At 41.7% G+C, this 21,921-nt stretch overlaps 3 protein-coding genes across 4 annotated transcripts; all 3 read right to left on the bottom strand.

The window, feature by feature from the left end:
• Positions 1-618: 618 nt before the first annotated feature.
• On the bottom strand, positions 619-8,085 carry dcp2 (decapping mRNA 2). Of its 2 annotated transcripts, none has more exons than XM_085794011.1 (11): positions 7,836-8,085; positions 6,491-6,642; positions 6,116-6,243; positions 5,205-5,303; positions 4,972-5,124; positions 4,776-4,888; positions 3,698-3,802; positions 3,335-3,443; positions 2,789-2,893; positions 2,303-2,354; positions 619-2,039 (listed from the first exon to the last, which is right to left on the bottom strand). In XM_085794011.1, the coding sequence occupies exons 1-11, from the start codon at positions 7,901-7,903 to the stop codon at positions 1,918-1,920; spliced, it is 1,206 nt and encodes a 401-aa protein (XP_085650137.1). In that variant the 5' UTR covers positions 7,904-8,085; the 3' UTR covers positions 619-1,917. The 2 variants fall into 2 exon arrangements, with proteins under 2 accessions (XP_085650137.1, XP_085650138.1); XM_085794012.1 differs by having other exon boundaries at positions 2,804-2,893.
• A 909-nt stretch (positions 8,086-8,994) lies between these two features.
• cenpa (histone H3-like centromeric protein A) lies at positions 8,995-13,473 on the bottom strand. Its single transcript, XM_085792454.1, has 5 exons — positions 13,346-13,473; positions 11,949-12,132; positions 11,151-11,266; positions 9,939-10,013; positions 8,995-9,607 (listed from the first exon to the last, which is right to left on the bottom strand). Exons 2-5 carry the CDS (start codon positions 12,073-12,075, stop codon positions 9,479-9,481), a joined length of 447 nt encoding a protein of 148 aa, XP_085648580.1. The 5' UTR covers positions 12,076-12,132; positions 13,346-13,473; the 3' UTR covers positions 8,995-9,478.
• Positions 13,474-14,493: 1,020 nt separating this feature from the next.
• psmb10 (proteasome 20S subunit beta 10) lies at positions 14,494-20,095 on the bottom strand. Its single transcript, XM_085794010.1, has 8 exons — positions 19,896-20,095; positions 18,480-18,573; positions 18,289-18,386; positions 16,337-16,477; positions 15,981-16,096; positions 15,371-15,429; positions 14,795-14,946; positions 14,494-14,611 (listed from the first exon to the last, which is right to left on the bottom strand). Exons 1-8 carry the CDS (start codon positions 19,961-19,963, stop codon positions 14,500-14,502), a joined length of 840 nt encoding a protein of 279 aa, XP_085650136.1. The 5' UTR covers positions 19,964-20,095; the 3' UTR covers positions 14,494-14,499.
• Between the last annotated feature and the right edge of the window lie 1,826 nt (positions 20,096-21,921).

Genomic DNA, 21,921 nt, shown 5'->3' with positions numbered 1-21,921 from the left:
GGTGTTATTAAACGGATATTATCACCAACATTATAGTTACCGCAAAGGCATTCGGCCTTCACAATAAAAGCGCTTTATGGCGGATGTTAGTTCACTCTAAAAAAAATAATTTTGTTGTAGTCTTCTTTACTTTCACTGTCTTTTCTATTTTCTCATATATCTAAGATGGTGAACACTAACGATTGACTGTTTGCTGCAGCTGCTCACTTTAAAAAAAAATCAAAACAAACTTTTTATTCTTTATACACTTGCTTGTAAATGAGACCCTGGGTCTCAATGAGATTTTACCTGTATAAAGGTTAAAAAAAATCACACTCAATTCACCTTAAGCACTCCTGTTGAGAGATTTGATTTAAAATGGAGAATCTCAATAATCCAGAATGAAAAAGCAAAAACATGGCAAGTTGATGGTGATGATTTAGCTTAGAAAGACAGATTGATAACTCACCACATAAACTGTGTGAGTATCTCAGCTCTCTGACCTCTCCGATATTGCATCTTACCCTTTAAGTCCTCATCAACTTGGTCTACTTACAGCATCAATGTTGAGTTCTTTTACCAGAATTAGAGAAATATTTGACACAGCCCATTTTGTTAATACTAGAATGGGTCAAAGGGTGGAAAAAACAGATTTTATTAATATTCACAGTTAAGTCGAAACACTTGTGAAGCAGAGAACAACATGAATTCACCTTCTGTACAACCAGTAACATGACAAACACAATGAGAGGAGAGCTCCACCCAGACAAAGACACCAGACACCTCACATGTAAAGAGGACATGTGAACTGAAGTATGGTTTCAGCTGTGGAGGACCCCAACCTGATCACAGTGGTCTAACGCTGCGCTACCCCGTCACGGTCCAGGGACCCAGGGGACTGAATATTCATACCAACTAAACACTAGAGCAGCTGATGACTGAAATCTAGCAGGAGATTAAACTTGTAAACGTGTCGGACTGAACCAGATAAAAGCCGGGGTCACTTTAAGGCAAATACAACAACAGCATGTTAAAGTCTGTCACTGAACTTATCAGAGTTGATACTTACTCTAACTGACATGTCACTTTGCTTTTGTGTGTGCAGACGTGACACGTTGGAAATACTCACTTCCTGTCAACCCAGAGATCCAGTGTGCCTCCGAGACCTCACTATCATTAAACTTCGTATTTTCGTTTCCAACCTGTTAGACCAGGAGCCTGAACCTCTTTCATCTCATTAGTGATGAAGGTGCAGCCGCTGTGCTCTTCTCATGGTGCAGCTGGATTCACTCAGCGCAGCGAGGACGCACTGAGGATTATTCATCAATGGAATTTCATTTGTAAAAATTTCTGGCCTTAATTTCAAACATTAATATTAAACATCATACATTTTTTAGCAGCCACAGATTTGTGACAAAGCTATGATGACACTTTGTCAGATCATTATTCAACAACACTGAACTCCTGATAAAACCTGAAATAATGTTGGTAATGAAGCCAACAATGTGTGTGTCAATAAACCTTCCCTCTGGTCTAATAATTCGGATTTAAAATCAAGATCTGACATAAAGAGGATTGATTCACTGAGACGTCAGAGCTGAGACTTTTCACTGTCACCTGTTGACTCGTGTTAACCTGAGCTGTCTTCTTCTCTCCCGACTCTTCAGAGATGATGTTGTGTTCCTGTCGGTGACAGACTGAAGACAGTGCTGGAGGTGCTTCTATAAAAAAAAAGAAAGGTCTGGAAAGACGAACGACTCCGGTGAAGCTCGTTGTGTGTGTTCAGTGACAGAAGAGATACTCTCTACTGAGAGTGTGCGTTCATGACAAGCAAAGCATAAAGGGAAAGATCGTGTTCAGCAACATCCTTGTCTGGACTGTAGGTAAAAACTCTCTGAGGCCATGATGAGACGTTGTAACAGGATCAGCTTCATCGCGTCAGTAGTCAAAACATTTCATGATGGCGTCTCTATCGAATCTGAAGTTGAGGAACGTCTTGGAGGAGACAAGCTGCTCAGAGTGGACCGTCTGCTGTCCGTTAGAGCTGCATGGAGCTCCGTCTGTGAAGAGAGAGGCTGGTTACATGCTTTGCTGTATTTAACTGAGCTATTCATCTAAAGACAATGGCCCAAAGTGCTCCGAGCTGTCTGGATGGTAACAACTGTGTTACACTGATTCATTACAAATGAATTATGGAATGATAAAATTAATTGAGGAACAATTAGCAGACACCACACTGAGCGTTCTGGTGTCAGTGTCGTGTTGAGAAGTAACCATCATGTCTGTCATTTAAAGTTGGACGTAGTACCTGTATGATCCATACCTCTGTCAAAACTGTCCTGCAGTCTCCTGGGCTGAAGTCTCTTATCGTCTTTCTGAAGAGACAGTGGAAGAGAGATGTGCTTTAGTTAAATCACCTATTGATCATATACTGGCAAACATTTTGGCAAATTGGCCCATTGCCATAATCCCTGTAGTTTTAGGAGTAGGTTTGTTGCCTTTAATTGTCGGTGCAAGCTAATTTTAGAACGGCGGAGCAGAGCCGCAAGCTGCTCAGAGCTACGCTACGAAGGCTAATGGGATTTCTTGGTTTCCCTCATCAAACTCATCAAATACACAATCCAACAACTCCAAAACGCTCTGGTGGACAAGTTGTGACCTGCACATTCACCACGCTATGAGATAATCAATTAAAGGTAACAAACCTACTCCTAAAACTATAGGGATTATGGCAATGGGCCAATTTGCCAAAATGTTGAACTATCCCTTTAGACAACAGACTCTGAACCATGTGAGGTTCTACACTTACTAATGTGCTTTTCACCTGCTGGTTGCTGCCTCCACTGTCATTGGCTCCTTTTTTCACATAGGGTGAGTCCTGGCTTTTTTTCCCATTGCCCTTCACGGTCGGGTTCTACAGAGGAGAGAACAGAGGTTCTGATGTAACTGTGGCTGTAGCGGCTCAGGACACAAGCACCGTGTCTGTGCTACATTATGACCTACACTGGCTGTTGGCTGGTGTTTTTTGGATAAAAACAAAAACATGGATTCATTATCTTTGAAACAGGGAAGAATAATCAAACCTAAAGTGCATGAACCCACAGTAGCCAGCCACACATATGTGATGCCTTGTTTAAATAAAAGTGAGGCACACAGTTTGAGAAATACAACAGTCCAGCTCTTCACTACACGTCCAGTCGACCTGTGAGAGCCCATATGACTGCAGGTGATGTGAGCCGCTGGGTGTACGTCGATGCCATTACAGTGAAGGACTCAGGAGTGTAGTAACTGCTGCGGACATGTATCCCAGCTTCTACTGTTAAATAGCAGTTGACTGTGGATGGTCTTTTCTAACCTGGTTCAGCTCGTACTGGCCCAGCTGGCCCACAGGCTTCTGCTGCATCTGCTTTGTCCAGCCGTTCCCAGAAAACACATCTGTACCTGCGAGGCGGCGGGACTTTGACCTGAGAGGTGGAAGGAAAAAAAGAAAGGTGATATTTTTCTGTTGTACAGGAAGAGGGGGGGGGGGGGGGGGGCTGTGATGTGTTAACACTGTAATGAAAATGATGAAAACTGGAAATAAAAACTAAAATCTCTGATGCCTGATCAATATTTCCAATGTTGTGAATCGGATTATTGAAACCAGCTGTTTTATGAGCTGGAAAACCACTGAGGTGACAGAAACTACAGCGTCTGTCCTCTCCACTGCGTTTCTCACCGACTGTTGTCTGAAGGTTTGGATGGAGTGTTGATGTTGTTGCTGAAGTCCTCATCGCTGTCTGGGGACTCTCCTCTCTGCCTGCTGATCCAGTCCCTCAGCGGTCTGTACAGGAAGGAGGAACAGGGAGTGTCACATCAGTATCACCCATGACTATAATGATGCTCTACCGCACAAAGGCAAACACGCACTGTTGCCGTCTCATCTCTGTTTGTGCAATAAACACAGTGGTGACACATCATGTGACTCATTGAACTGGTGAACGCTACTTGTTCCCCCTTGTTTACAGTCTTTATGCTAAGCTAGGCTAACCATGACCTCACTCACAGCTCTGTCCTGATTAGGGATGTCACGATTACTTGTTTTCATAATTAATCGCGGTATTATACGCCAATCGCAAAGACTCATAAATACCGTCACTTTCCAAAAAAAGGTTACCGGTATGTTGGCACCATAGTAAAGTAAAGGTAGATGCACAGATAGCGGTTCATTTACCTAACCTAACATTGAATTGGTAGGAAAACGATTAAAATAAAGTTAAACATTTAGTATAGATGACAATGACTTGACTATTTCAAACACTTTCCATTGGGGATTAATAATTGGTCCTATATTAATAAATACTTCAATATTTGTGTAAATATATATATATTTTTGGGGCCTTTTTTGCCTTTAATGGACAGGACAGTTGAGAGAGAGACAGGAAATGGAAGGTAGAGAAGGGGGGGTATGACACGCAGGATATGGCCGCTCGGCACGGGATTCGAACAGGGGCCGCCTGCAGTGAGGACTGTAGCCTCAACACATGGGGCGGGTGCTCTACCAACTGAGCTAAACACCGGCCCTTGTGTAAATATTTTGACTTTATTTGATTTTACATATTCATTCAGTGTTGTGAAATTAATTAATGCATAATAATCGTGATACCGTGATTATTTCTCTGAGAATAATTGTCTATAATCTATAATCGGGATATCCCTACTCCTGATATCTATGTGCTGACCTCAACCTCAGAAAATATACATGTGTATTTCTCTGTTGCACAACTCATTGATGACAGTAGGCATTGTACACACACCTTATGAATGGGATGGCCATGAAAAACCTGTTGGGGGCCAGTCCGAGTTTAGACTTGGGCGTCATGTCGTTCCTGTGACACGGCAGCTTCTCAATAGGAAACCATTCGATGTTCTGCAGGAGGAGGAGGAGACTATGAAACATGTGTGTGAGCTACACACAGCCGGAGAACGAGTGGGCAAAGAAGGAGGACGTACCCTGATCTCTTTCCTGGTTTTGGGGTTGAACTTGGTATCCTTTGACACCCCTGGAATAATGTAGAGCCGCACCACCTGATCGGTGATTTTCTGCTCTATGTACCTGTCTTTGCTGATACGATTCTTGATGTCAAAGCCCGTCTCCTCCATCACCTGGAAAACACAGTGTGTGAAGTATGAACTTATACCAACACAATGGCTCCTGATGTTCAAGTGAAGAACACAAGACTCACTTCACGCACTGCACAGTCATGAGGAGCCTCGTCCTCATTCACCTTCCCCTTTGGAAAGCCCCAGCCTGACTTGGCCAGGTATCCCTGAACAAGCAGCGCCTGGGGAGAGAGGAAGCAGATGGTGAGAGAGCGACACCAGGTGTTCACAGGTGGAGCTTCATAACAAAACATCAGCAGAGTTTCAGAAAGTAAAGGACAGTTCCTGATGCATCACTTTTCACCTTTAATTTAACACAGAGACCAAATACAGAGTTGACTGTTTTGGTCATTCTGATGTATTCAGCTTCATCCCTCTGTCACACACAGCTGCGTGTTTTCTTTTAAATGAAAACAAATGACACAGAGGATGACAGACCTGTTTTGCAGGAAGTGAACACCAACAGCTGGAAATAAATCGTCATGACTGCTTGTTGTTTACTTTTTGCCAAGTGTAGACAAGTTTCAAGAAGGTGGACAAAGGTCCTGAACGCTCTGACTATAATTGTCTAATATACTTCAGTCTTTCCTGACACCATGTGTTCCTGAGACCAGATGTGTGACGAGAGAATCTAAGTGTGATAATCGGTCGATCTGACTTAATAATAGTTGATTCAACTTAAGATGTGAATTTTATAGAACTTGTTTTTAGTAAATTCAGTTGTTTAAAATGTTCTTTTTTTCAAATGGCTGATTCCTGCTCAATTCATTGTTGTCTTTTCCTTTTCATGACATTTGTTGACAGTTAGAAAAATAGTTATTGTAATCTTTTACAGTTAAAGTTCCCAAACTTGATCCATCTGACCTCTGTGCTTCTAGATCTCAGTTGTTAATGTGGTAAATGTGACTGATGATGATGAAAAATGTGCAAAATAATAGCAAAAGATCTAATATAACCAGAATATTGTATATTTGAGTGTGAAAATTAAACTCACATTTTCCGATGATTCATCCAGAATGATTGCTCCATACGTAGGTACGCCCATCTTGTACTCCTTCCACTGCTCCAGCACCTTCTGCACATCCTCTCCATGAGGCAACAGAAACGGGCAGTGATGGAAGAGTTTGTAGCTGTCAAGGAAAACAACTAAACCAACATGAGCACCACAGCTGAGGATGGGCCTGAAGGGGTGCAAGAGACCCACCCTGCACGTGTTTGTATAAACCCTGTAATCTGCATTTCATTTGGAGGTTATTACAAACACAAAAAAAATAAAACAAAATGCTTCTTGGTTGTGGCAAAGCAGTGGATGTAAAATGTAAAAAAACAAAAACAAACAGTGAACATAATCAATCACATCTAAAGATATCAGCTTTGGCAAAGTCTCTGATCCCACAGTGAGGAGCTCCTGGGGTGTTCTGCATGCAGAAGTCCAGGTAGAACCAGTGGGCCAGCTCGATCTGGAAGCACACCCGGATGGCGTTGTCCCTCTCTTCACTGGGGATGTGCAGGATGAACCGGCTGGAGACACAGGAGAAAAAAATAGGGGGTCATGAGCTGGATCAACACAGCAGGAGGCTCTGGGCTTCAGATGATCTGATCTGCCTCCACATGCATCTGTCAAACTCAGACAGTGGACATGAATTAGGATACACACATACATTTACATTAAATGTAATGAACAAGTTGTGACCTGCACATTCACCACGCTATGAGATAAAGAGTTGTTATTGAGACAAATTCAGAGACTGCTTGCCGAAAATTTAACTTGAAAACAACTGTTATTATCTCATAGCGTGGTGAATGGTCACAACTTGTCCACCAGAGCGTTTTGGAGTTGTTGGATTGTGTATTTGATGAGTTTGATGAGGGAAAACAAGAAATCCCATTAGCCTCCATAGCGTAGGTCTGAGCAGCATAATTAAAGGTAATGAACCCACTCCTAAAACTATAGGGATTATGGCAATGGGCCAATTTGCCAAAATGTTGAGCTATCCCTTTAAGGACTATAGGCTCTAATAGCATAGCCTGTGGGGTGACATCTTTATTACACATATAATAACATGCTATGTCGATTACATCTACACCTCAGTTACTATGGCAACTATTATGGCATCATCCACTCGGTGAGATTTGAGACTGATAACAGTAGCCTACATAAGGATGAACAATACCTTCATTTTCTAAACCTGACATTACACTTCTGCCTAACATCAAATAACAAATCAAAACTAGACACGAAAAATGAACACAAACATCAATGCGATGAGAGTAAGATAAAAATAATAATATTTAATTGATAAAGTCTGAGAGAGGTAACAACCAAAGACAACTAAAGACGTGTTTTAGCAGCAGCTGAGTTTACAACAACTACAGGTACAACTGGCTATTTCTCCTCTCCAGGCTCCTGTCTGCCTGGTTCAACAGCAGCCGAGCCACCAACAACTCAAGACAATTACAGACATGGTTCAATAGCAGTTGAGCTAATAACAACCACTACAAACTGGGTTCAGTGGCAGCTAAGCTAACAACAACTAACGTTACTACTACTACGGACAACAACAAACAGTTCCGTAGCAGCCGAGCTAACACCATACAGATCCGTCCAGTGGCTCGTTGTGTGATATATTTTAGCCCCTGACCATCCTCACACTAACTTCAGTCAAAGCTGGCCGAGTATCCGCAACAATGAACCGTCCAGTGAGCGTCGTTACCTGCAGAGGTCGTCCAGGACTCCGGTGGGGATATCGACTCTTTTTGTTTCCATGTTGGTTGAAAACATCCCGACTACCTCTCTCTGAGACCGCGGGGACGAAAGCCAGACGAGCAGAAAGCTACACCCGCACTTCTCCGCTCATAGTTCATCTCCCGCTTTACATTAGTTCCATAAAACACCTTAATTCAGCTCATAACTATTCTTCTGTTTCGTCTTCGTCTTCTTCGCCGAGAACTCCTGTGTCTGATGATTGTGGTGCGTTCACGACACACGGGGCGACCGAAGACTAGAAAAAGGGGACGACGGGCAGAGATGTAAAAGCCCGAACTCGACGACACGTTTAACGAAACTGAACGCCAAACTTGTTTTCAGATCGTGTTGAAGTGGATAACATCAGATATACGGTGGCTTACAGAAAAACTAAAAATATCAGTTATAAATTCCACCCTGGATGTTGACGAGGACACTGTTTATAAGTTTTCGTAATTACCACAACTAACACATCACTTGAATGCGACATTATGTTACAACCGGAAGTTAATCATCCAGTCAGAGCCTTAGCATGAGACCGCGCAGTGGCCGGCGAAATGCTATTGGCTCATCTTTCTGTCAATCACCTGGCGGGCTGGGAAGAGATTAGCAAGTTAGTGTGAGTTGCACGGTGGCACAATGTATTTGCCGTTTCTTCCACTTGTACGGAGAATAAACTTTTGTATAGCTTCTTGTTGGAAATAAAAAATATTGAAAATTAGATATAAGAGAAAAAATACTATTCCTCATTACAAATAAACTCGTAAAAAGGGGCTAAAGGACAATAACTCTTTCTTCGTAATTGAAAAATGCCCTACTGCTTGTCCCCACGAGTTGGAAGCATCTGTTCATGATGTATGAAATCCTGGCTGTTTGAATCTTCTTATGAATCTGTCACTGATTCACTGCAGTCATGGTGCTGGTGTTGACGGAGTATTTCACTCACCATATGTTCTACATGATATAAAAACATTATGTTAACAAGATTTAAAAGTTTTTATCCCAGAGCCTTTAACTGTTTTCTTTTCTTTTTTTAAATCTTTTCAGTGTGTTAGATAAAATTAGGTTAAACAACCTTAGGGAGGTGTGATTAAAATGGATTTTCCAGCTGATGTACATTTTGTTGTGTTCTCAACCAATCACAATCACAACACCAAAACTTCTTGCATGGCTGTCCCAGGTGGCTGAGAGTGCAGGTTTGGCACTCAAGGATAAGAAAACTGTGTCTGGATCAAACATCACATGAGGTCAGATCTTTGTGTCGAGAACAAAATAAGACAACAGGTAAGTAATAGAAAAAATCTTGCTCTTTATCAACAGAATACATTTAGTTCACTGGAAAACAACACTTACACATCATAATATAACAGAGCAATAATCGCACTAAAACATCCAGATATATTCTCGATAGTACAATTAATTAAACAACCTATAAAAAATACAATATAACTAGAAACATGATTTCTTCAGGAGCCCAGAACCTGTGGGTGACCTGAAGAGAATTCAGTGGACCTGAATCTGAACTTGTTGGATCCAAATGATGATAACACAAGTAGCAGAGTCAGAAAACGTTTCAACGAATTTGAACTGATTGGATTGGGTGCTTTCGTGTTAGAGGTTGTCCACCCCACGGATTCTTCTCGCCAGCTGAATGTCACGGGGGAACAGGGTTACTCGCTTGGCGTGGATGGCACACAGGTTGGCATCTGAGAACAACATCACCAGAAATGCTTCTGCAGCCTGGGAGGATGAGGAGGCAGAATAACAAATGAGGTTAGATCAAATGGTTAAGACGACAAGATCATTCTCTCTTTTTATTCAAAGTTAGTCTGTGGAAAGTTTGAGTAAAGCTTTGGTTAGATTTTTTAAAAATAATAACTTAGTTTACCCAAGTTATTTAAAAAAAAAAAAATCAAATATCATGTTATGAGTCACAGTTATTAATATGAGTAACATCAGATCCCTGTGGCTCCATGTTGTCATCTGAGCATGTGCAGTTGCTGCGATGTGTGCAGTCTGTACAGAGGTTCTGTGTGGACACACAACAACACGCTGAAGGGACTTTGTTTACCTCCTGCAGGGCAAGAAGAGCGTAGACCTGCCACATCAGAGCCTCTGTAGAAAAACTCTGACACACCTCACGAACCTGCAGTAAACAGAGAGAGATCAGTTTTAGTTCATTCACAAACTCTGCACCCCGAGGTTATACAATTCAAATTCAAATCAGATCTGTGTGAACCTCGTATTCAGGCTCACAATAATTTAACATGACTGTTGAAGAAAGTAAGAAGGAAAAAAATCCATGAGTTAAAAATAGATTTCATGACAAAAAGTGTTGCCTCTATGTAGTTTCCTGAGTTATAGATCTCTGATGTGGTATTGCAGAATGGTCTGGATATAGCTTTTACTATTGATTTAATGGATCTGGTCCTTAGACCACCAACATTTTTTTATGAATTTATTTTTAGTTTAAAACAATAACATAACTCCCATTTTCCTTTATTTTTTTTTATTTTCTCATGTGCGCTCATTTACAGATGCTCTGCCCACTTCAACACACCCAGAACAATCAGATAATCACTTTTCACTTTTCACAATCCAAGTTGGTACAAAGTAGTTCACTCTGTGGCTCCAGGCTGCAGCAAACAAATCACACCAACAACAGATGAGCCCGAGCTGCTCGGTCAGAGATTGTTTATTTCTCCATAGATCTCTCCTTATTCTGTCATGAAAATGACTTTATAACAATAGTGAATGTTAAGTTCTCTTCACCATTGTCGCTCAGAGCAGAGTGTCAGTGTCAGTGCTGCCAGATGTGCGAGAGGACTGCTCCTCCCCTCTGACACATCAGGTCAGAGAGAGAGAGGTGCAGTAGGAAACAGCAAAAACACATTACAGACAAACATCTAAATCAGAAACAGAGTTGGTGAATGTGCAAGGGAACTTTTAAATTGCCATAAGAAATAGGGAATTTGATCTCCTCAGTGCAACAGTTTCTGTCAGCAGATTAAATTTATAGCAAAACAGACTATGTCTAAAACAATTGTTTGATCTTGTTTTTCTTTTCATGGTTGTTGGAAGCAGAAATCATAATTGAAAATAAAATTTGCGCATCCCCATTCAATGTTTCTGATTTTAACCTGACACAACAGATCGATCGCCATCAGTGTAACAGGAGCTCTTGTGAACATGGAGCTGATTCCTATCAAAACACGAGGAGGAACATTAAATTCTCCCCGAAAGTCCCCCGGTACAGCGTTCATTCTGCTGCTGTGTGACTCACCAGGCGAGAGAAGGGGGCCTTCCTGAGCAGGAGGTCGTGGCTCTTCTGATACTTGCGGATTTCCATTAAGGCCCTGGTTCCTGGTCGAAACCTTCTCTTCTTGGGTGTCCCAGCAACTGGAGGCCGGACACAGAGAGTTTGTTGTTTTTAACTGAGGCAACACCACCACCAGAGAAAACCACTTTTATAGAGACAGGATAGCTTGGTTTGTGAGTTTGTGAAGTAGAGACAGAGAGACTGAGGCTTTTCTGTTTGAAATTATGAATATTTGATGAACTGATTTGTCAGAATCAGTATCCTTTTCACTGAAAAGCTTTTGTCTTTTCTCTTTTTTTATTTATTTTAACTCATCAAACACATTGGCAATTGATTGTTTCTCTGATAATAATCAATGAACCAGACGCCTTTTACCAGCTGTTTATTTCTCCACAGAGGAGTCCTCCTCTCCATAACAAATACCTCAGGGGATAAAAACCAGTAAAATCAATAAATAAATCAGTTTAACTTTAAAAAATATCTGAGATTCGCTCAGCTTGTTTCTCTGATCATTTCAGATCCAGACATTTGAGGACTGTCATCTGGTTCAAAAATACTATAAAATATAATATAGTTGAAAACTACCACAGAGTACAAAGTTGTCTGTGGTTTAAAACCAGATGAGACTAGATTCATGTTGAGCTTCTGTCTGAAAAACACAACACTGACACATGATCATGGGGGTATGATGTTATTAAGAGGCAACCAAGTGACGGGCACTGTCACTATAAAAAGTGTAGAAATAAACTAAGTCTTTCTCACCTGAAGGTCTGCCCCGGCCTGGGGACCTGGGTGTTGAACGGGATGGCCCTGCGACTGGGGATGGGGCTGGGGGGCGACGTTGAGGGGTTTTGCCCTTCCGCCGGGTGGCAGATGAATCGTGACGCATTGTGCCCGACACACAGGTTAGAACCACAGGAGAAACGATACAGCAGCCGAGGCCAGACTGTGAAAAGATGCAATCAAAGGTCAGCATGCTGATGATTTTTAGATGAACTCTCCTGAGTTAAGTACGGCTGAAACACAGACACATATCCAAGTGTGTATGTGGTACATAACAGGATTATCAAGTGGTCAGAAAATCGTTAATTCAGATTACCAATTGAGTCAGTCTCGATCAGAAAAGTCACAGATACTCTTCAAAAAGAATAGGCTCACTTTTTTTAAAAATCTTACATTAAACAAGATATCAGGTTTACTTTGAACTCAGTGTAGGTTTTGGACAGTAGGTCAAGGCAACAGCTGAAAATGGGCTTCAACTACCAAAATTTCACTAAATAGACTGATCTCAGGGAACAGACTCTTGAATATGAGGGAGACTCCCCTGGTCGTCCCCTGCTTCAGTTAAACCTGGGTTTACCTGTCCAGCTGTGAGCTCGTTCATGTGTTAATTATTGCACATTGTCAACAATGACGGAAGAACCACTTATTAAGTATTGTATAATATGAGAAGATACCCTGATGCTTACAGGTTAATTATAGTGATGTCATATGGTGATGCTAAAGAGGGAGAAATGTCAACAAACTAGAGCAGTGAATACACAGTGGAAATAACTCACTAATTAAAGTCAGACTGAATGTACAGATAATTAAGTTAAAACATAGGTCACACATTTATGTATCGTGAGTGACAGTTTGTATGGATTTGATGAAATTCTCACATCAGAAACATCTTTAATACAGTTCATCACGTCGCCACACACTTCAGCATCCCTCATAAACCTCCATTGTGTGTCTTCGTATGAACACTGGGGGTGTTTTGCCTTTGTGCCAATCCATTCCTCTGACTATAACATATGAAAACTGCTAGTGTTGTAACCGTAGTGACGTTACAGCGATGTGTTTTTACGAGTGAGAATGAACTTTTAAGATGAATGGACTGAACTGTAATAAAAGTGAAGCCTAGTCGGAAAGAAGACAACATACTGAGGACGAAGGGTTTCTATTGTCTGCCCGCGGGAAAAAGTCACGGAGGAGATTTAACACTAGTGTTTCATTTCAGTCGATAACGGTAGCACAGCAACACGGTGAGGACAGTTAGCTAACTGTTAACTTAGCTCCTTATTTACTGTAACGACAGGCTAACTTTTAGCTGCTGGCTGCTATCATAGTAACTCAGTAAAAACTCTGTATTGTGTTTCAGTTGGTCGTGAACCTACCTGAGGAGCTGGACAATGATCCGAAAGTTTAATAAAACACCGTAAAGTTATGTATTTAGCGGTTCCAAGCGACAAGCCACCAACAAAACAGACACACAAATTCAAACGACGCCTCTTCTCCAGCTCAGCCAATCGGCTTCGAGGAAGTGGGCGGGGCAGCTCATATGGGAGCGCTCGAAGAGTGGTATCAGCACTCGCTAGGTGAGCGGGAACATGAGCGTCAGCTACACATTTCACTGTGATGAGGTGACGCGCTGTGATGATGTGGGGCTAAAACGCACCGTGAGGCTGAATGTAGATGATTGGACGTCTGTTTAAAAACCTGCCAGCGGAGTAAACTGTCCACAAACCCCAGTGATCAAATGGAAGGGGATTTTAAAAGATTTTTAAATAAGGTATTTTGGCAATTTAAATTCCAGTGTAAGACTTTGCAGATTGAGGATTTGTAGATGCTTAAAAATAGGTTGTAAATTAGGTTAACAGTAAATATCACACCAACAATTAGAAGACACTTGTAATTAACTTCTTAATAACTGGTAAAAGGAAGCATTATAAAGTGTAACACTATTTTATTTCAAGTGTTAGAACATATGAATAAACTTATATAAACAGCCTGATGAATAAACTAGGTCTAAGACAGTCATAAATCCTTTGTAAGGGTTGTAATATTGCAAAGCCAACATCTCTGATGTTATGTTCTTTTGCCCTGATATTTGAGAACACTGGACTGGACAAACTAAATACTGTGCCATCTGCTGTATGCCTGTGGAATGGTAGATTTACAGTATATTGTCTTTTAATTTGGGCTGTGTTAACTCAATGGTTTTTGCTTAAGTGAAGTCAAGTTCTGTTTAAAACTGTATGTGATGGTAGATGTGGATAGGCTGCTAAGTGTGTGGTCTCCAAAACATTCACTTCCTTTTTGGTTTGCTGTGTTCGTGTATGAAATAATAAAAGCTGTAGTAAATCTCCACGTTTCCCCCAGTCACAAAACATTCACACTCTGATCATTTAACAAACAACAGAATTTATTACAATGTGACTTATAAATTCAGTGATACTGTGAGACGCTAAACAATATTTTTTACATCCTCAACCACACTGGTCATTCATCAGTGCACCGATGTTTATTCCAGTACAGAGTGTTGTGTGTCCTATTCAGTGTCCATGACCTGGACAGACTGGTCGACCACATCCAAGGAGAGGGGAGTCACAGTCTTGGTGAGGACGGCTGTGGTTCCTTGTTTGTACCTGTACTGTCCCTCTCTGAAACACAGACAGAGATGAGAGACACCGTTAGTTTGATTACAGTGATGACACAACATTTGGAGCTTCAGCACCACTGAAAGAACTAACTCCATTTTCCTTTTCCACTCTAATGTAACAGAACATCAGAGGGAGACATGACTGATGTTCATCTGACCAAGGGGACAGTATATATAGATTTACCTCTTTCCCTTCTCGGTGGGCTTGTCATAGCCTCTCAGGTACTGCACTCCAACCTCGGTGATAATACACAAGTCCACGTTGCTGCCTGAGCCCAGGTCACAGAAGATCCCTGCAGCGATGGCGTCTCGTACCAGCTGCTTGGCCTCGTCCAGCTGGAAGAGAGAGAGCAACAGATGAAGATGGTGGTTTGTACAGAGGGAGTCATGTATTTTTTAACTCACAAATTCAAATGACACAATTTTACTCAAATGTCTACACGAACTGAGACACTAAAGGTTTTGTATCCAAATGGTGAAAAGTCAACTTTACTATGCCATCATAACTCTTTTAGCCACGATACAGCACTGGAACCTTAGGAAGGAAATACTGGACTACTATGACCATTTCCTCCAAAATAGCTGAATGGTTGCAGGTGGTCTGTTCACAAGATTCATAATTTTCACTTGTTTGTTTCGGTGCTTATCTTGGTATGTCCTAGTTGGTAAATGTTCACACTGCTATCTTTAAATCTATCTATCATCAAAAAAAGACATAGTTTTATTCGACAACACCTGTCAGATGAGAGGAAGGTCTCACCTCCATGTTTGGTTTGAATCTGTCCTCAAACACCGAGACAGCAGCTGCAGCTCCAGAACCTGCAACCAGAACCAAACACCAAGAAGCAATTCAGAGTTTTTTAAAGGGGACATATTATGGAAATATCACTTTTTGAAGGCTCTTTAACATATATTTGGGTGTTTCTCTTGCCTTCCGGCCCCCAAAATGTGAGAATTGACAAAAAAAATCTGTAATGTGCAGACTCCCTAGATTGAAATCCACGTGGTTTTAGGAGCTGTTCCCTCAGTTGTCTTCCAGTGATTTGCATAATACCACCCCTACCTGGGACTGGTAGAAGGGGCGGGGCGGGGCAAGCAGTGGTTAATTTGCATTTAAAGGGACAGGCACGGGAACCAGCTGTTTTGAGAGGATGAAATGAGCTGTGATGTTTGATCCTTGGGGGGTATTTTGACCAAAGCATGTCACAGATATGTCTTTAAGACACCTGGGAACTATTTTCATTTGTGGAAAGGGGACAGAATATGTCTCCTTTAAAAAATGTTTTCGTTCAGCTGTTTTTTTTCTTTTAATCCCACACATGTTCTCACACACACATACTGACAAGTATAGGCTAAACACACAAACGTACCCATGGTGAGGAAGGGCAGTTTGTCGTAGGAGCCGTGTGGGTAAACGCTGTACAGGTGAGCTCCAGTCACATCAACTCCTCCAACAATCAGAGATGAACCGATGTGACCCTGGTACCTGAAAAAATCAGACAGACATCACTGCTGCTTCAGCTTCACTCAGAACAGTGAGAGTCGATGTGACGCAAAGTGTTTACAGACTGAGCCCCAAACCGTTCACTTCAAATTCAGAACCATAGAGACATTTATAGCGCGCTCTGCTCCACCTCCGACTGAGAGACCCGTCCCGGGTGAGGAGGTGGTGACGGGGGGATCACCTGTTGAACTTATTGATCTGCAGGAACCAAGAGAAACAAACCTGAACAGCATCTGTTTCAGCTGCCGGGTTACCATGGCAACAAGAGGGGGGCGCCCCGTATTGAGCATGTGCAGCTCCACGTTGGACGACATGATCTGCGTGGTGATCTCTGCGTCTGCAGCCACGCCGGCCCCACAGCAGCTGCAGGACGGGACACAGGTGAGTTCGGAATCGGCATCAACATTTAAAGGTTATAGCTACAACTTTTTCATCAAAAGGAAACATTTTTCAAAAATAATGCATCCACAGAATGTCTAGAGGGGTTCAGAATAAAAGTATTAATTTTACTGAATTTTTTAAAAATAGTATATAAATAATTGTTTAATAAATTTTGGCGGGTCCGAAATATATAAATATTTACGTCTGGTTACGTTGGCAACGTCGGCATGGAATGATCTCTGTGCTGTAACTGGCAACCAGTAAAACGGAAGGTTGGAGCGAGAGCAGGCAGTGTGAGTTCTACACCTACTGGCCAGGAGGAATTAAACTTGTAGCTATCACCTTTAAAGCAGATATCAGTGGAATGTTTTTGTTAATATAAGTCCTAAATAGTCCTATTTTCCGTCAGCAATCACTTACATGAAGTATTTCAGCCTAAACACGAGTCTCTCCGTCACTCTGCTCTGCTGTAACCCGAGGAGAAAATTTTCCTTGTGGGATACAAGTGTTATCCAATGAGGGGAGAGAACGGCATGAAGGGCTGTGTGTGCAGCCAAGGGATGCGCGTGAATGTGGTGACGTAGCACGAGGACCAATTGATGCCTGACAAGGGCGGGGGCTGCTAACTCATGGTGCGTTCAAGGAAACTCGTACTTTGTGTTTTTCCTTCCTGTGAAGTCATACCAGTTCGATCTGGTACGAGTTCACGGGTCGGAAGTTACGAGTGGCCGTTATAGGGAACTTTCACAGACAACAGGACGGTAAAAACACGAGCTACGGGTTACCTGGAACGCTACCAAGTCGTAGTTGTGACTTGAAGCTGTAACTTACGGTTTCAAAAGCCTGCCTTGAACACAGCATTAGCCGAAACGGCCGTGCCACTGATATCTGCTTTAAAGGTCCAGTGTGTAAAATGAGGGGAAAACAGTGACATCAAATCATTCCCATTCTATTATTTATCTATTTGATAATTATATTGTTTATTTATAAATGGAAAACTATTGAAACGTGCTCTCTGGTTGGCTGGATTTTCCATTCTGTACAAACATGGCGGCGCAAGATGGCGACACTCTCTAAGCAAGATCCTTGCTATCCACAAGTTTCCGAACGTCATCTATGGTCAAAACCGGAAGCCGGTTTTGCATTTCCGGTGGAATTGTACGTTTACATTTCCATGGTTTTCAGTCGTTGTCATAGTTGCGGTAAATGCATGGATCTATTAACACTGGCTTTTAACACGGATGTCAATTTGTGTGATATCCATTGTTAAAAGCTGGTGTGATGATCCATGCGTTTTACAGATTTTCATTGAAAAAAAAAAAAAATCCATGCAATTACCACAACTTCCGAAACCATGGAAACGTAAACATAAAATTCCACCAGAAGAGCAAAACCCGCGTACGTTTTTGACGTTCGGAAAAAGGTGGATATGTATATATAAAAGAAGAATTATAAGGCTATGAAAACCAAACTGATTTAATTTTATAGCGATTATACACTTATACAATTCATTGGTAGTATATTCAGATTTTGCCAATAAACCTTGACAAATATTACACACTGGACCTTTAAACCACCCGTGTGTCTGTCTCAAGTGTTACAACAACAGATGTAATCATCACACTATATTCAGTGAAATGAGTTCTGTGGATTTTATCTGAAATGAGACTCCAAGTACAGAGGGAGGGGGCTGAACCTGAGTGCAGGTGTCTGATAAACCACAGCGACCCAGTCTATAGTCTAATACGCAGTCAGGCTGCAGACTCCTGCTGTGGACCTGAACTGTTACTCACTAGATCTTTGGAGCGATGTAGTGAATCTTCATGCAGTTTTTGTCGGCCACCACCATGTCATCTGTGGCCCTGGTGTCGGCTCCCAGGATCACTCCGCCCTGAGGGACATGGCAGCAAATACTCAGGTCACTGCTAAACCACACAGTAAAGAGAGCTCCCTCACAGTCTCTGATGAAAACCCTGGTCCTCACCTTGTAGACCATCCCGGCGATGGTGGTGCCTGTTTTTCTGGCATTGGGAGCCTTGTAGCCGAGCTCCGAGAAGCTGGACTCCAACACTGTGTTCCTGTAAATGACGAGTGAGTGAGCATGAGACAGAGATGATCCACTGACTCTGTCCTGGTACCTGACAGAGACCCAGTGTGTCCTGACCAGCAGGGGGACAGGGACAGACAGGCTTCATGTCCCATCGCACAGAGATTTACCCTGAAATTCAACCAATTAACTCATTGTGAGGTTGACCCGGTGAATTCCGTAACATCTGGAAAAATCTCAACTGACATTATGTCACACCATTAGGACCATTAGTGCAAATGTGTTTATAGGATTATAGTCCCACTTATGAAATAGCCTGCTTTGATGGACCCTGAGAACTAAAAGAAGAATCTCTCTTTCTTTTCTATGAATTAGTTATCTAGTTTTCTTTTGCTTTTTTCAATTGCTTATTTATGTAATATATTTCAGTCTACTTTGAATCCTGTATTTATATTTTCTTAGTTAGTTTGTTGGCCTATGTGAGTGAGTGTGGGCTGCATATGTTTATGTAGGTTATAGGCCTATGTAGGCTATATGCAACAAACAAAATCAAGTTTAAATGTTAAATGTCAGAAATATTCATGCAAAAATATCACTTAATTGATTTGATTTATTTTTCACATCATAATGGCTCTGTACAACACTATCATGTTCCTTTGTCTGTGAATGAGTTGCAGGCTGAGGCGTCTCTATAGCAACAGTAGCCGACCATTTTGAGAATGTCTTGATTATCTGTTCTGCCAAAATTCTAACTCAATTAGCCTATATATGAAAACTTTTTATTATTAGCCTATGTTAGATCACTGACTTCCCTCTGTGTTAATGGATCACATTTCACAAGAAGATTATCCTCTCCTGCACTCAACAGCCCACATCCAAACCTTACCAGGTGCCTTATTAGCCCACATGCTATACCCTCACATCTGGACCAAAATATTCCAGCTGTCGGTCTGGTGGATAAGAGGCAGACTATCCAGATGTGGAATACCTCCAGCATGTGTGGGGCCAGAAGTTTCATTTAGTGTTTTTTTGTTAAACTACTAGCCTACTTTAATGTGATATCTAACCTGAAGACCTGTAGCCTGTGTGGATCTGACATAAGACTCATTCTCCTCACGCTGCTTCTGTCTCTTTAGGCCTCTTTAGTTTCTGAGTCACAGTTCAGCTCTCACACAGTTTGGAATAAGATTTTCGAGCGCTTTATTTTGAAAGCTAAATTACTTTAATGTTAATTATCGTCTTGGATTCCGGACGCGGACTGTGTCTGAACTGGACTGTGTCTGTGTCTGTGTTGCTCTCGGAGCCACAGACAACAGTAGGCTACAGACACAGCCTCAGGTCTCTGTCTCTTACCTGCGGCTGTTCTGGAAGCAGAAGCCCCCGGCCTGCTGCTGCTCAGCGGGACTCAGGCTGTGGAGCATCTTCAGCAGCACGAGGAGGTGAAGATAAAGATGAAGGTGAAGGTGAAGACGACGGTGAGAGTGAAAACCTTCAGGCCCTGTAGGCTACCGCTGTGTGTCAGCGCTTTTTGTTACTTTTACTTTCGTTTTTTCGCACAAAGCCAAGCCTCCTGCTCCACTGTAAGAAATGTCCTCACACACACACACACACACACATCACTTCAACCCACATAACTTTAGACCTAACCCAGAGACTTGTCATTATAAAGCCTGGAGGAAACCTCACTGTTGTCCTCTCACTGTTTATTGTCAAACTCATTCTCAGATTTGAAATTAATGAGGTGGCTTCCCCATTTACAGCTGAATTTAATTTACTGTCATTTCTTACAGTGTATTAAAATGTGTCAAACTATCAAGATGGACTCTGGAGGCCTAAGATGTCGACTCAGGTGACACATGTCAAAATAAACAAGTTGGTTTAAACATCTATATTTTTTCTCTTCTTGCTGGGTTTTGGGTGTAGATTTTGGCTCACTGTCACAGCTCAAACTGAACTCATGATAATAAAAGTCACGTGTTCTCAAACTGGATGAGTGCAGCACTGTTTTGTAAATTCTAGGTTTATCTCTTATTCTTCAATCCTTGAAGAAATAACAAAGAAATAAAAGTCAAGTCAAATCAGCAGAATCAGTGATAATTAGAATCAATGCAAGTTAGATTTGTGCAAAATACTGGGTTATTATAGAGTAAAACTGAAGCAGAATAGAGAGGGCTGGTTGATAATTATGTAGAAATTAATTTTTATATGAAGTGATACAGGGTTATTTTTGTAGGCTACCATTCATATCCATGAACATCTCCTATGGCATAGTGTGAGCAGGTAATACCAGGTCTACTATATTAACAGTCAGTATGTCAAAAAATAAACTCAGCAGCTGAAAATGGGAGACAGGAGTCATTCAGATGTTTGTTTTCAAATTGATTTTAATTATGGAAAATAAATGTAGTTATAATTCATGTGTTCCTCCCTACTTTGTCCAGCCTTGAGCCATGCTGTAATAGTTAAATAATTAACCTGTAATTGACACTGTTGTCAATTTCAGATGTTTCAAGTGAGCCCAACCCTGGGGAAGCTGGAACACAAAAGGCAAACAGAGGAGGACCACAGTCACAGTGAAGTGAAACTACACAAGGGAGTAACGAGACAGGTGGAGCAATCACACGCATGTCTTACCTTTGTTGTTTTGCGAGTCAAAAGTTACATTTCAACTCTAAAAGAATGCTGCTACTTAGCTAGCTAGTTAGTCTGAAATGGACTGTGAAGGTCCTGCTTGTTTATAGAGTTATGTGTGCACTCTTTCTACCATACTATCTTTGGGGTGACTTCCTTCTGGAGCATCAGCTGTGATTCTCACTTTACACATGGATGCACACAGCGAAACAGGAGCTGAGCTAATGGGCTCTATGCACAGCTCCACTGCTTCCTGAACTTAATGCTGCTCCTTTATTTCCTGTCTGACATGATTGGACAAACTGATTAATCCAGGTGTGTTTGACCATTGTGACTACGACACACCTGGATTAATCAGTTTGTCCAGTAATGTAAGACAGGAAACAAAGGAGCAGCATTAAGTTCAGGAAGTAGTGGAGCTATGTGCATAGAGCCCATTCACATAGATTATGTGGATAATAATGATAATAATTATAATGATAATACACTAATAGTAATCACTCCACCGCCCCTATTGGGGCAGAGGAGCAAAGAGAGTGAGAGGGGAGAGACCTCTACTGGAAAGGTGAGTCTAAAGGATTTCACAAGATGGAGTCATTTGTGATGCAGTCAGTCTTGGAATTTTATGGAACTTGATAAGAATATGAAATATGAAACATTTCAGTCAAGGTGAACCCAAGGGGGCAGTTGTCGGTCTGAGAAGTGAAGCTCACTTCCGCGTTCAAAAAACTGCAATCCCCTCGGATTC

This window comes from Trachurus japonicus, chromosome 12 (assembly GCF_045865225.1).
Source record: "Trachurus japonicus isolate A0001 chromosome 12, Traja_1.0".
Taxonomy (NCBI): domain Eukaryota; kingdom Metazoa; phylum Chordata; class Actinopteri; order Carangiformes; family Carangidae; genus Trachurus; species Trachurus japonicus.
The sequence above is the reverse complement of the archived record's forward strand: the minus strand, read 5'-3'. Positions and strand labels throughout refer to the sequence as shown.